Raw genomic sequence first — 15453 nt, 5'->3', positions numbered from 1 at the left:
CTCGGACGATTCCCCTCTCCAGAAAGGTGTCACAGGTACACACAGAGCCAGGCCAGGTGTAGCTTCTAGGAAGAGAAAAGAGAGAACAAGGTTAAAAGCTGAAATAACAGCAAATAATGCAAAATTGGAGAGTAGTGTGAGAATGTAGCGAAGAGGGTGAAAGTGGTCGTTATGTCCTCCAGCAGCCTAAGCCTATAGCAGCATAACTACACAGATAGTTTCAGTTCAGATTATTTAGTTAAACGGCGCTTATTTATAACAATGTTGTCTCAAGGAACCCCACAAAGGGTCCCACTGCTGGTCATTTTTATACTAAAAACCACAAGGATTGGGATACCTCTCTCTGTCAGACTGATCATAACCATCGGAAAAGAGAAGGGGTCATACAGGTAGCAGAAATGGAGGGTGTGTTTGTATTTCAAACATAACTGAGCCGGTTTAGGCTAAACCTGACTCCCCCTTACTCCATCCAACAGGGAGGGGGTATGTCTTATGTTTTTTTGGGCGGTGTATGTAAAAGGAAGTGTGTGTGTGGCAGTGTTTGTCTCTTTGTTCTAAAATTCAATAAAGAGATTGATGGGAGAAAAAACAACATGTTTTGTATTATTTTCTATTTCTCACTCCTGTAGTGCTAATGAATTTTTGTCACCATATCTCAAGGTCTAAACACTGTGTACTCCAGCTGAGCGGATGTTTGAAGTCATTTGAAAACTAAAAGTTAAATAAAAAAGAATTTCAGAATTTCTTTCCCTGCCTAAAGTTGGCTGAAAACACTAAGGAAGAAAATCCTGGGTGACCTTCTCATTATTATTGACAGCGGTTGTCGACTGAGTTTAGGTCAAGGTCTGTGATGAGTGGAGGAGTCATCGCCATGTCCCTACAGGACAACTGAGCACACTGGTGTTGTAGTGTTAATGTTTGTACTGTATGTGTGCTGTGGGAGGTCCTGTTACAGGGTCCGTCCGTCAGCCAGGCGTGTGCCACGCGATACCTGTGACTGATACCACGATCCCATGTAAATTGGAGGAAAGACTTCTCCATTGTTATTGTGAATAGATGTTCTATGTAGAGACACCTACAGTAACCGTCTCCAGAGCAGAATCACAGGCCAAAGAGAATGTCTCTTCTAATCCCAAAGTCATTACTCTTTATTGCCAGCTTGTCAGCATGTTGGTTTTAATTTAGATTTGACTAGACGCTGATATATGAGGATGAAGGCCACAGCAGCCTTGAATGAGCATGAATGATAATGATTCTGTTACACATTGTCTGTTAATCAGTCTGCAGATTTGTACCATACGTTCTTGTCGGGAGTAGATCCTTGATCTGAGCACCAATGAAGCTGCCTTGGAAAGCGGGCCCCTTCCCCTACTGGCTTGCTAACATTGATTGCAATAATGTCACAGTTGTCCTGCAAGTACCTTTACACTTTGTTTGCTGTTCCACAGGGGTGACCCTAACCTGGTCAAACTAAATGTAGCCATAACCTGTGGTTACCTCCTTTATGGTAAGCTGTCTTTAGACCTCTGTCGATCATTTACTTTTGCACACAACCCAATAAGACGTAACAGTCATATCTTTTTTGCTTCCTTAGCTACAGATGCTACAAGAGCTAAAGTATTTATTGAACCTCTTGACTTTTTGTCACATTTCAACCTGAATTAAAAAAAAGAAGAAGAAAAGTGTTTTATTGATGTTTTATGTAATAGACCAACACAAAGTACTGCGTGACTGGGAATTGGAAGAATGATAAATGGTTTTCTCTCTTTATTTACAAATAAAAATTGACCTCTTTAATCTGATACAACCAAATAAAATCCAGTGCACCCAAATTAACATCAGAAGTTACCTATTTCATAAATGGCGTCCAGCTGTGGGGGTGAAACACTGAACACACTATTCCCACAGTGAAACACGAAGGTGGCAGCATCATGCTCTGGGTGCTTTTCTTCAGCAGGGACAGGGAAGCAGGTCTGAGTAGATGGAAAGATGGATGGAGCTAAATGCAGGGTAGTCCTGGAAGTCCTGTTTTTTATTCGTAAGATGTTAAAATAAAAACAGGCCTAATTTTCCTTCCAATTCATACCTTTCGTTTGTCTCTTGCTTAAATTCCCAACAAAATACATGAAAGTTTGTGGTTGTAATGTGACAAAATGTAAAACTGTGCTCAATACCTTTGTTATTCCCAGAGAAGTTGCCTGTCATGAAATGCCAGTTAAAAAGCCAAACATGTATTGAGCTGTTTCCGCTGTAGCATGTTGATGTGCAGCTGTTATAAAGGGAAATGAGCTCAGATGTATTCCCAGCAGATATACCTTAATGAAACCAAGCTGTTTCTTTACATTTCCTTAATTACAGAAGTGCTCTATTTTTGCATTCATTGGATCCTAGCATGAAGTCATTCTCTGTCATGTAAATGCTTAGATTTTTACTCTTTAGACCATGCTTAGATTTCTGAACATATTTTTCTAACTCTAAATATCCTGAGATGAAATAAATGAGCTGAAACGTAACCCTACTTGTTCCTCTTTGACCTCCAAACCCCCACTCCTCCTCCTCAGATCTTGTTCTGCTAGCATGTAACTGGAGCACAATGGGGGACAGCTTTTTTGTCTGCCACCACTTGGCGGCGCTGTATGCCTATGGATATGTGTTGGTGAGTATCTTATATTCAGGTGGAGAAATCTGTTTCTGTGGTTCTCCAACAAATGAATCTATCTTGATTTCACAGACACGTGGAGTGCTTCCATATTTTGCCAATTTCCGTCTCATTTCAGAGCTGTCCACGCCATTTGTGAACCAAAGGTGAGGCGGCCACATGTCAGCAAATACAAAGTATTCATGCCCCTGGAACCTTTCCTACATTTTGTAATGTCAAAACCACAAACTTCAGTGCATCATGTTATGATTGTATGTGCGTGTAATTGTAACAGTACAAAATCATAAAACGGATGGAAAATAATACGTTTTCCTTCAAATAAAAACTGAAAATTGAGGCGTGCTTTTATATCCAACTACCCTGAGTCAATACTCTGCAGAACCACCATTTGTTGCAGTTATTGCTGTAAGTCTTATTATACATCTCCAACAGCTTTAGAGGGTACATTTCTGACCATTCTTCATTACAAAACAGCCATCCTTTTCCCATTGTTCGAATAATGGATTAAGCAGAGCTCCATGAGACGTTCAAAGCTTGGGATATTGTTTTAGAGCCTAACTCAGCTTTAAACTTCTCCACAACATTCCTCCTGAGCTGTCTGCTGTTCCTTGATCTTCATGAAGCCGTTTGTTCTCTACTCTTCTCTAACAAACATCTGAGACCTTCAGGGAGGCCTTCTTGTTGGGTGACTTCTGAGGTTTTATTTAGGGGTCGCAGAGTAAATTTGGCTGAATACAGATGCAGAGCCCACTTTTCAGATCTTTATTTGTAAAAACCAATTTATATCATGTATTATTATTATTCTTCTTTGCAATTATTAACTACATTAGATGGGTGATTCACATGAAATCCCAGTAATATCCCAGTAGTTGGTGTCTGTCATCTGTAATATGACAAAATGCAAAAATGATCAAGGAGTAGACCTATCTCTCTCTGACATGACTGCCTTCTCCATCTCCCAGGTGGTTCTATGAGGTGTTAAAGTACCCCCGCTCGCATCGGATGGTGGTGCTGAATGGCGTTGCCATGGCAGTGGTGTTCTTCGCCGTCCGCATTGCCGTCATGCCATCCTACTGGGCGAGCGTTTTCGCCACATTTGGTACTCCGGAGTTCGAGCGGCTAGGCCTGGGAGCCCAGGTGGCCTGGATCACGTCCTGCATCGCCCTGGATGTCTTGAACACAATCTGGATGTACAAGATCGCCCGCGGGTGCTACAAAGTCCTGACAGGGAGAGGAGGGCGAAAGGTTAAGGACGACTCAGATGGATCATTTACTTCAGACAAGAAGCACGCGAACAACCACACGGACTAACGTCGGCTGAAGAAGATTCAACCCCAGATAGAAGCAGGTATGGAGGCCTATCTGTCGCCGCAGCATAGGCATCCCACCCACCCTCAGTCTCTGAGTCCTCAGGTTCTGACCCCAGCTGGGGGATGAGGAGAGTGCTCCTTGACTCACTCAAGCACCAGCGAGCCCAACCTCACCGTTTTTCAGTTACTCTATTGCTGGGAGGTAGCTTTCTTTGGTTGCAGACAACAGATTAGTGGTCACAAGCACACTTTTAGCACCATCTGTCACTCCTGTCTCTCATCTCGTCCCAGCCTCCTCTCACCCTCATGTTCAGCCAAAGCCCAATCCTCTGAAGTGCCTGTGGAAAAACAGGAAAGCAATAATAGTGGAGGTGTAGGATCACAGAGTCTAACAAAGCTGAGGTTCCTTCCCTCACCTCCATCCCTCCCTTAAATGAGCAACTGGGAGCTTGATTTTTCCAGACCATTTTCCGTCCACAGTGGAGGAGATGTGGCCTACACAGCAGAGGAATCTCATAGCCCCATCATGTTTGTCAACCTATAGGGCTCTTGTCTTAAATCCATCAAACCTCAGAACAAGAGACAGAAAAACACCAGGATGCCTCTCCCAGTTTTACCTGCTGTGGCCTCCTTATAATAAGTAGCACCTCTCTATGTCACCTGTCTTACTTCTCCATCTGCTTTCTAATTTAAAACACATGCAGGTGGAAGAAAAACACACTCTCCAACATTTTTCTTTGTCTTTTTGTTGACGCTATGCCAGCATCATTAGCTGTGACAGTAATACAACATCCATTACAACCCTCTGCCTCAGCTGGAATGTTTTCGTTCTACCTCTCCCCCTGCCTTACAAAGACGTTGTAAATACTCATCATTTAATCAGAGGCTTTTTTTTTTTTTTTTTACACTAAGGAGAGAGTTATCCGTCAAGGTGTTATCCGTCATGATATCCGAGTCTCCGAGGGACTTCCTGTTCTCCTGGTATCAGAGATTAAACCGTCCAATATCACCCAGCAACACCGCTTTCCTCACCGGCGACTCTCCCTGCCGCTTCTGCTTCCTTTTATCTAACGTTTTCTCAACAACTCCGAGAACAAACGCTTCTCACGCAAATCTGCTCGCTGCACAGGCAGTGCCTAGGAAATGTGTTCAGACCCCTTTAACCTTTACACACTTTTTACATTACAGCCACAAACTTTTGATGTCTTTTATTGGGGCTTTATGTGATCGATCAACACAAAGTCGTGCAAAATTGCAAAAAGCACATTTCCAGCTGCAAGTCTTTTGATGTGTGTGTCTCTACCAGGTTTGCACAACCAGAGTCTTTTGCAGGATTACCCTCTTTCTTCCCCTACACTCAGACCAACTTCTCTGCACCCCACCCCCCCCCCCCGTCATTTGACCAGGGCGCCTTCTTGTACTTGTTTGCAATGTCCCTGACAAGGTTTTGTTCCACACTGTAAGCAGGACGTTTTGTGTCTTTCTTAATGCTACTCTTTCATAAAGGCCAACTTTGTAGAGTACATGACTAACAGTGTCCTTATCACAGATCGCACCTGAGCTCTGGACCTCTGCAGCTCCTCCAGAATTACCATGGACTTCTTAGCTAAAGGTGGATTTGCATCTGTGCCATACTCTTTCCACTACCAGATGATGGATTGAACCAAGATCTTTGAGATGTTCAAAGCTTGGATATAGTATTGTAATCTAACCCTGCTTTAAATTTCTCCACTGCTTCTTCTTCCCAGAAATATTACACACAGGTGGTTTCTAGAGGCTTTTCTCTAGAAACCTTTAGAGTAATCGGTTAAAAATTCAGCTTTTCAGATTTTTTTCCCTTCACTCCACATTTATGAGCCACTTTGTGTTGGTCTATCAAATAAATACATTTTGTAGTGTGAGGAACCTTAAAAAAGGGGGGTCTGAATACTTTTACAAGACATTATAAGTGTTGTGCCACCTGCTACAGCTGAAATCTGGTGCTCTTTGAAGTCGTTGGAAAAGTGCCGATTACTTGGCAGAATGTCAGCAATAGAGTGGCTTGCAATATGCCTTTCGTTATTTGGCCCCATGCTCTCTGTCCATGCGTCAGATTGATTTGGACCGGTGTGCTGTCGGAAGCAGCGTGGTAACCTGCATGCCCTGTTTTCCAGTATAAACTGTAGATCCTCATTGTAGAGCATGGTATGACTGACATATTTCTGTGATGCCTTGATGAACTGTCAAAATAGATGAACACCATCTAATTATTGATTGCATTAATCTAACCGGGGGGTGGGGGGGTTTGTCTTCCAAACTGGTCCCCCCCTTCCCAACACTGCATACTCAAAGCATGAACTTCTTGTATTTTTGATGATTTCTCCTTGCTGTGCATGTTTTTACAGTATTTACACACTCAGCATCTATGCAGGTGCCTTCTGCATAGTGGTGAACTCTTAACTGTTAACACATCTTCGATCTGCCAGTTGCCAGTATTTTTTTTTTTTTTTTTTACGGACAGAGATGTTTCTTTGTGAAAGGTTTGCTGAGAGCAGACTAATAACCACACATGGCAGACAGAAACATGGAATCTCACAGATTTAGCTTCCCAAACAGAAGACAGGGATCGACATCATCACTCTTGGTCTGAGCCAAGGTTCCCTATATAAGCACAAACATTAACCAAATGTACCCAAAAGCAGAATAATTGAATGTTTCTTCATGCATTACTTTGGTAGAATAGTTCATGAAGTGAACACAAGAGGGAGCAACGAGATCAGGAGTCAAGCCTGTAACAGATGAGGAGCAGGGATCCAGTGGTTTCACCTCCATTAAATACAGATTTTTCTAAGTATCGTTCTCAAACAATGGTCCACCTGGATTAAACTTTTTTCACTGTTAAGTCAGAATTCCAAGAGGGAAAATATGATGTTTCTCACTGACCCAAACCTCCAAATCCAATATGGCTGCCTTCTGTGTAAAACTTAGTTGCAGTAAAAAAAGAAACTGTTTATTTGCACTTCTGACCGTTTGTATCTTGTTAAATTAGTAACATAGTGGCCTCCTATTGTGATAATGTTGCTGCAATGTGAAAATACTAAATACAGAGAAATGTAATATTAGAGCTGCACAGATCAGTGCCTTTTTTTTTTTTTTTTTGATTCTTTTGATTTTTTTCCTGTTCATTTTAAACCTCTGCTCTGCTGTTTTCAAATTTAACTAATTTCTCTAAAACATAAAATACACAAATTACCGTTTTCAACTTTTTTAATGCTATTAGGGTAAATTAAAAACATTACTATGTTCACATTAAAATGTTTATATAGAAGACTAAAGTGATTTGACCAACAGGCCGAATAAAAAGACATTGAAATCATTCAGGTTATGGAACATAAGTATCTATAAATAAAGTCCAACTAAAATGAATAGCTTCTTCTCTCCTTCACATCTCGTGCTATTTTCTTTCATTTTATTTTATTTTTTGCACTGCTGAAAATGTGCACCATCATTACGTATTTACATTAGAATTACAGGCTGTGTCACACCGTGTTTGCAAGGGAAAAGGTTGGAGTTGTAACGTTCTGCAGCTACACAGGATTTTATTAATATTTCAGACTTAAATGATTACAGGGTTGCAACTTTAAACTGTCTTTAGCATCTTATGTTTACAATTAACACAGAAAGCATTAATAACAGCAGTCATTGTGGATTTATTAGACCTCTGCCTTCACTGTGAGACTTCCATAAGATTTTCTAATCCAACATGTTCCATGATGGACTCAACAAGACTACTCAAAAGGATCAAATAGAGCAACCTTTGCTGTAATGTGTTCAGCTTCCTGTATTCTGCTGATGTCTGTCTCCCTGTTGCAGCAGCCTCAATGAATAGCCAAACCCAATAAAAACTAGTTTCCCTTCTTATGTGTGATGCATCCACTGTTAAATAAAACCGTCACCTCTACCCGTCACTCGCCGACTTCTCAGTTGGTCACTAATTGGTATTGGCTTGTAATGATGATAGTATTTAGCCTGGTCACTGACCACATGAATCTTGAAACTGGGACTGATATTAACAGATCAAAAAGGCAGCATATGTAGCCAGCAGCACTTGTTCCAGGTCCACTACTGTGTGCCTCAGTTTGTTCTGAGACTTCGCAAAATCTTCTCTGTGCTTCTTGTTTGGGAATTCTCTGATTTGAATTTGAATAACATGTTGCTCTATTTCTTCTTATTTAGCTTGTAACGTATTGATACCAAGCTCTGTTCTGAGTGAAAAGCAGCCCAGATGTTGGAGAACCACAGCGCTGCACTCATGTCTGTAACTTCACACAGCTGCTGTTTTGGACCCAGCTTGGTTGACATTTACATTATTTGGTGTCTTTTGGCCCTCAAACAAGACTTGTTAGAATCTTACATTCAGTTATCCAATCACAGCACTGCTCACCTCCATGCATGGATACTTTGAGATGTTCTGGTTGTATTTTCACTGTGGAAATATAAAGCACACTTCCCATCCCTGGGATGTCCCTTATTTCTGTCTGCCACTACAGAGACGGGGCTACAGTTTTTTGTGCCTTTACACAAACGGTGGATGTTACAGTCAGAGTTGGATAAGCATGATTAGCTCCTTGTGTATATGCTGTGTGTATATTTTTCTAACCCGCCTGCACAATGATTAACCAGTTGAGTATTCTAACCCAAAGCTAATCCCTCATAGGGAGCCTTTTTTTGGTGATAGTTTATCGGGGGCCAGGGGTGGGGTGGGGGATCTTTTACCAATCAGAATGCTGGGATGTGTTATTTAGTGGCATTAAGGTGATCTCATTCTTATTTAAGATAATGATGGCAATCAGTATAGTCTAGCCTCGCTATTCACGTCACTGATGGAACGGCTTTTGTCTAATTTCTTTGGCCTCTGAAGCTCAAAGCTGAGATAAATCAGTCGACATGGAACTGAATTTAGGAGACCTCACGGTGACTGGCTGAGATGATGATATGCTTCTGGTGCTGCTTCGTCCGATTATGTTTGGATCTCCTTTTAGTTTAGACAGAAACTGCTCTTTGATGCAGGACTCACACACAAAGCGAGAGGAGTAAATCGTATTGGAAGAGACTTCATTTTGGCCCATATTTTATTCTTCAATCTTACCTCTGGCTGTGTACGAAAAATGAATGTGACAGCAGAATTAATGATGAGCTTGACTATGATATGTTATCTGTACTATCAGGTTGGAACAACCCAGCCTCAGATCAGTGAGGAGACAACAGCTCGTTAAAGAATGAATTACAGTATTTAAATTCAGTATATATCTGAAAATGCATAAGAATCATGTAAAATCTTGTACTGATCAAATGATCTCTTATGGGCAACGTATTACAAAGTTGATACTTTTGAGGCAACTATAATTTTTTTCTTTATTCTCTGATGTCAAATGTGATGAACTGTATACAATGAAAGTTAATTTAAAATCTCAAGCACAGCATCATTTGTTTGATAGTGGAGACTGAATGTAAAACGTAATAATCAAATGTCTTGCCTGGATTTTTATTTTCCAGTGGGTAACTCTTTGCAGTGTGGCTTTCCTTCCTCTTCAGTTTGTCTTTTAATGCAATGTTGGTATGATCTTGTTACTTTTCTTTCCTTTTCTTGATTTTAATGTGAAGCAGCCTACACTACAAAGGCCCTGTGGGTCACTGTCTGAGTTTTACCACATGATTACGACTTTTGTTCTCTACTATGACCACTACTAATTATCATGTAATTATAGTGATAAATGCTGAGAATTACTTGAAAGTGTTGTTCTTCAATAAAGTTGAACACAAAAAATAGATGGAAGTCTCTTATTTTTACTCTAGTTTGCACACATAAACGAGAAATTTGTTCTCATTATACAGACATTGTAAATATAAGTATCTAAACTTTGGTGGAAAATAAAGTTTTTCTGTTTTTGTTTTTTTTCTTGTGAGAATGTATGCACTGTTTTTACAAAAGAAAAGGTTGAATTAATGCAAATATTCATGGTATCGATCTCGACTCTCTGGGACTGTTAAATGTTCATCAGAGAGACAGTCTGGGGGAAGAAAGAGTCTGTGGTGGCTAGTTTTTGCTAATAGCGCTTTGTACCTAGAGGCAAAAGCTATAATATTATGTGTCCAGGATGTGTGGGGTCTGCAGAGATGCTAGCTGCCCTTTTCTTGACCCTAGACCAGTACAAGTCCTGGATGGAGGGAAGGTCAGTCGTCACGATCCTCGCTGCAGACCTGATTATTTGTTGTAGTCTGGCCTTAATGGAAAAGTCATTGTTGAAAGAAAAGTTCAGTTTGTAACAAGTCATGTAAGTGTTGCATATTTAGGAATGGACTTCCTCTGTTGATTGTCCATCTGCTACCAACTGGCCAATGCAGGAGGATTCTCTGCCACAACATCTAAACTTTAAAGGGATGTTCATGACGTCGGAGTTCTCTTGAGACAGCCGTCACGCGAAGGCATACTGAAAGCCTTGAGACCACGGTGAAACACAGTGGTGGCACCATCATGCTTTGGGAATGCTTTCCTTCTGCTGTGATGGAGCTAAATACAGGGCAATCCTGGAAAGAAACCCTTTAAGGGCTGCGAAAGGCTTGTGCGTGGGGCAGAGTTTCACCTAGCAGGACAAGAGCCCAAAACGTACAGCCAGTGGCATGGTTTAGACTAAAACATACGCATTTGTTAGAATGGCCTAGTCAAAGTGCAGACCTTAATCCCTTTAAGAATCTGAGACAATGCTTGAAAACTGATGCTCTCATCCAACCTGACTGAGTTTTTGTCTCTAAATGTAAAAAGCGGGTTGGGACATACCCCAAAATACTCGCAGCTGTAAATGATGCAAAAGGTTTTTCTACAAAACATTGACTAAGGGGGTGGAATACAAATGCACACCACACATTTCAGACTTCATTTGTAAAAGTGTTTGAAAACCATGCATCTTTTTCATTTTGCTTCACAACATGTATTTCTTTGTGTTGCTCTATCACATAAAGTCTCAGTAGAACACAATAGTTTTGGTTTGTAACTTCAATGGGTATAAATACAGAACACAGCCCCTTATGACAGGAAAACTGCCCTCACTGTGGGTCAGATATGCCACTCACTGATAAAATGCATCATTAAACAAAAATGGAAAATAAAACACAGCACTTAAAGCCAAATCCCTCCTAAGCATTCTGAACTGGCCCAGTCATTTGTCAGCTGCTGGCCAAGGCACAGTTACCCAGACCTGCTACTGAAAACTGGCACTGCTCCTGTTTTTAGTTTAGGTTTTGCGAGACGAGATGTCAGAAAACACAAAGCCAAACATGCAAAACGAGATGAAATGTTAAAGTAAGAGGATTGCTTAGAATAAGTGTGAAAAGTTTTTAAAGGGTGGGGGGTGAAAAAGTGTTTAAAGTAAAGGGGGGGAAGTTTTTGAGCCAGAGTAGGTCTTTGATTGAAACCATCTCCTGCGTGAGTGAGCATGCACCACTCGGTCAAGGGGCTTGGTCAGAGCCCGTTCCTGAAGAGCTTTACCAAACATGGTCACATAAGAGAGACTCAATGAAGGTTTCCTCCAGCTACTACAGCACAGCCTCCATCCATGCCTGAGCTCAGAATCATCACCTGCATGTCCTGTGGACTGAGGGGTGCACCTGTATGTTACAGTAAATACCGTCCATCATCACCTGCAACGATAGATGAATAGAATGCCGTGCTTGTAGATAGCAGACTATATTTACTTTGTGTCCACAATGACATGAATTCATGTCTGTAAACGTCAAGTCTCCTCCTTAAAAGCTCTAATGTTTCACACTAATCACAAGGCAGTCACAAAGGCAAAGTAAGAGCTGTGTAAACATAAGCAGATTATAGAAATATGTTTATTTCAGGAGAAATTCATGCTGAAGACTTTTTCCCAGACTTCCAGAAGAAACAGAAACGTGGTAAAAAGTCAACATTCCAGGCTATGCAGGAGCTTTAAACCAGGTCCGGTTTACAAGGTACTTGGTGAGGGTTGAATACGTTATATAGCTAGCTTGTTTACAGACAGAACCAGAGTGTCACCTGGCACCTCTGACACAGATGGCAAGAACCTATCCAAGCATTTAGGAGCAGAACTTATAAATTTGATGTTTCCTCCGAAATGCTCAATGAGTCAAAAAACTTGGACTTTCAGTTTTTAATCTGAGCTGAACTTTAAACATTTTCTCACAGTAGTAACAATGAGTAGAAGCAAGCAGAAATTAAATTACATGTACAGTACAGACCAAACGTTTGGACACACCTTCTCATTCAAAGAGTTGTCTTTATTTTCATGACTATGAATATTGTAGCTTCACACTGAAGACATCAAAACTATGAATTAACACATGTGGAATTATATACTGAACAAAAAAGTGTGAAACAACTGAAAATATGTCTTATATTCTAGGTTCTTCAAAGTAACCACCTTTTGCTTTGATTACTGCTCTGCACACTCTTGGCATTCTGATGGTCCAACTAAACGCAAACCGGATGGAATAGCATGCTGCTGCAAGATGCTGTGGTAGCCATGCTGGTTCAGTATGCTTTCAATTTTGAATAAATCCCCAACAGTGTCACCAGCAAAGCACCCCCACACCATCACACCTCCTCCTCCATGCTTCACGGTGGGAACCAGGCATGTAGAGTCCATCCGTTCACCTCTTCTGCGCCGCACAAAGACATGGTGGTTGGAACCAAAGATCTCAAACTAGGACTCATCAGACCAAAGCACAGTTTTCCACTGGTCTAATGTCCATTCCTGGTGTTCTTTAGCCCAAACAAGTCTCTTCTGCTTGTTTCCTGTCCTCATCAGTGGTTTCCTAGCAGCTATTTTACCATGAAGGCCTGATTCACACAGTCTCCTCTTAACAGTTGTTCTAGAGATGTGTCTGCTGCTAAAACTCTGTGTGGCATTGACCTGTTCTCTAATCTGAGCTGCTGTTAACCTGTGATTTCTGAGGCTGGTGACTCGGAAGAACTTATCGTCCGCAGCAGAGGTGACTCTTGGTAGAACCACCATCTGTGAACAAGTGTTGCCACATAATTTCTATTGGATTTAGGTCTGGACTTTGACTAGGCCCTTCTAACAGATTAATGAGCTTTTATCTAAATCATTCCATTATTTCCCTGGCTGTATGTTTCGGGTCATTGTCCTGCTGTAAGGTGAACCTCTGCCCCAATTTCAAGTCTTTTGCAGGATTCCAGGATTGCCCTAGATTTATCTCCATTCATCTTCCCCTTCCCTTCTGAAAAAAACATCCCCACAGCATGATGCTGCCAACACCTTGGTTCGATGTTGGGATGATGTTACTAATTAGGTGACTACTGAAGGCACTGGTTTGCACTGGATTTTATGTAGAGGGATCAGAGTAAAATGGGAGCTGAATACAAATTCATGCCACACTTTCAGATTTTTATTTGTAAAAACAAAAGTTTAAAATAAAATAAACTGAAATTTGTGATGTAACATGAAAAATGTGAAAAGGTTCAATGGGTATGAAAACTTTTGCAAGCCTCTGTCATCAATCATCGACTATATGGGAGGAGATCATTCAAGTTCATTTCCGAAGGTTCAGATGAAAGTGGTAAAGCTGAAAAAGTAACTGAAAATCCAGATGACTAGGTCCTGGAGTGCCTCTCCAAGATGAAAGCAGCCAAAGCATCAGTCTCTGATGTGATGACAGTTCATCAAATGGTTAGAAAATCCTTAATTGTTTTGACGGGTCTTAAAGTGTACCCCACCACACCCCCCAACAAACTAAACATCCAGGTCCATGACTTCAAGCAGTGATTGAATACATCTCAGTATAATTTAACTGACCAAACCCAGGTTTGTTTAAGGTTTCCCGTCCTTCTGTAGCTACAGGTTGGAATTATGATGCCATGAACTCAGAACTCGCTGAGTTGCTTTGGACCATAAATAGCCAGAGTTAGGGTAGTGAGGGAAGCCTGGCTCTCAGCAGAAATGCACCTCAGCATTTGTCAGAGGCCATCCTTCTCCTCTTTATCCGTCTCTGTTTAAGTCCTTTAAATCCACCAACTAACCATCTTACTTTAATGAAAGGTCTTCACTTTCAAACTAAATCTTCCAGCAGGTTTGTCAGATAACGTGTAAGTAAAGATCTGATATCTAAACTTCTATAAATATGATTTGGGAAGAGCTTATGATATTTTAAACTAAGCTCTAACACAGTGCCTTACAAAGAGACTTTATGTGACTTCAACTTTTTCACATTGTGTTAGAGCCACAATCTTAGATTTTAAGTGATACACCAATATAAAGTAGTGCATAGTTGTGAAGTAAAAAGAAGGTAACAAGGCACATCACCCTGAACACGCTATCCCCAAAGTGAAAAATGGTGGTGGCAGTATCATGCTGTGGGGATGCTTCAAGAGGAATCCTGCAAGAAAACCTGGAAAAGGCTGTAAAAGTATTGAGAGGCTCACCACACATACAACTAGAACTACAATGGAATGATTTAACACATATTCATGTGTTTGGCCTAGTCAAAGTCCAGACCTTGACCGTTTTAAAATCTGTTGTAGGGGTTTACAATTAATGTTTATAGAAACTCTCTATCAAATCTGACTGACCTTGAAAAATGTTGCAAGGAAGAATGGGCAGAAATTTCATTCTCTAGTCATGTCTTTTTCCTTGCAGTTGTCTCTATCTCATAGAATCCATATAAAACACTTTGTAGTTTGGGATTATAACATGACAACATGTGAAAAATTTCAAAGGGTATGTATTTAATAAAGGTTTCTCCTAGTTAATACAACCTTGACAGATTTTATTGGATTTGGCATTCTGCAACACAGGAAAGTCAGCCTGACTTAGTCCAAATCATTTAAGTGTCAAGTGACGTCAAATCAATGTAAACAGTGCAGCAAATATCTAACTGTAGTCTGTTATTTTTAGTGTGAGGGATTCCTATTTCGAGAGACATTACCTCTTGAGCGCAGTTAGCTTAGGCTCGTTTATTCTCCCATAATGCCCAAATAAAGTGTCCAAATTCCATGTGTGTGCTTCTTCTCTCTGTGAGATGTTTACAAGACCATTGCTTGGACTGTGTGTGTGTGTGTGTGTGTGTGTGTGTGTGTGTGTGTCTCTGTAAGAGGAAATGTGAAGGAACAGAAATGAGAATGACTGTGGGAGCTTAAAACGAGGTAAAGGTTTTATATGTTATTTTACGTTTCTGTAAATACTTTTAACTTACTTTAACTTGGAAACCTAAAACAATGCTATAAATGAATAGCTGCAATAGCTCCATCCAAAAAAGAAACACAGCCAAGCACAGAAGCATGGTGTCAGGAGTATGATTAATGGCAGCAATACAGCCATCAGTGGTTTCATCCAGATGAGACAAGACAGGGTACACTCTGGACAGGTCGCCAGTCCATCGCAGGGCAACACAGAGACACACAAGGCATACAACATTACACACAGGCCCTCACACTCAGACTGAAGG

At 40.9% G+C, this 15453-nt stretch overlaps 1 protein-coding gene across 4 annotated transcripts in view; it reads left to right on the top strand.

Moving 5' to 3' along the window:
* LOC124862845 (TLC domain-containing protein 4-B-like) overlaps positions 1-9777 on the top strand; it is a 36565-nt gene extending 26788 nt beyond the window's left edge. For 2 of the 4 annotated variants that reach the window (XM_047357012.1, XM_047357013.1), the window contains exons 4-7: positions 1449-1507; positions 2562-2656; positions 2732-2805; positions 3622-9777. In XM_047357012.1, the coding sequence (XP_047212968.1) occupies positions 1449-1507; positions 2562-2656; positions 2732-2805; positions 3622-3970 (577 nt within the window). In that variant the 3' untranslated portion in view covers positions 3971-9777. The remainder of the gene's footprint in view (positions 1-1448; positions 1508-2561; positions 2657-2731; positions 2806-3621) is intronic. The other 2 variants (XM_047357015.1, XM_047357014.1) reach the window with 1 other exon arrangement.
* Positions 9778-15453: the final 5676 nt, after the last annotated feature.

The sequence above is a fragment of the Girardinichthys multiradiatus genome, chromosome X (assembly GCF_021462225.1).
Source record: "Girardinichthys multiradiatus isolate DD_20200921_A chromosome X, DD_fGirMul_XY1, whole genome shotgun sequence".
NCBI classification, from domain to species: Eukaryota; Metazoa; Chordata; class Actinopteri; order Cyprinodontiformes; family Goodeidae; genus Girardinichthys; species Girardinichthys multiradiatus.
The sequence above is the reverse complement of the archived record's forward strand: the minus strand, read 5'-3'. Positions and strand labels throughout refer to the sequence as shown.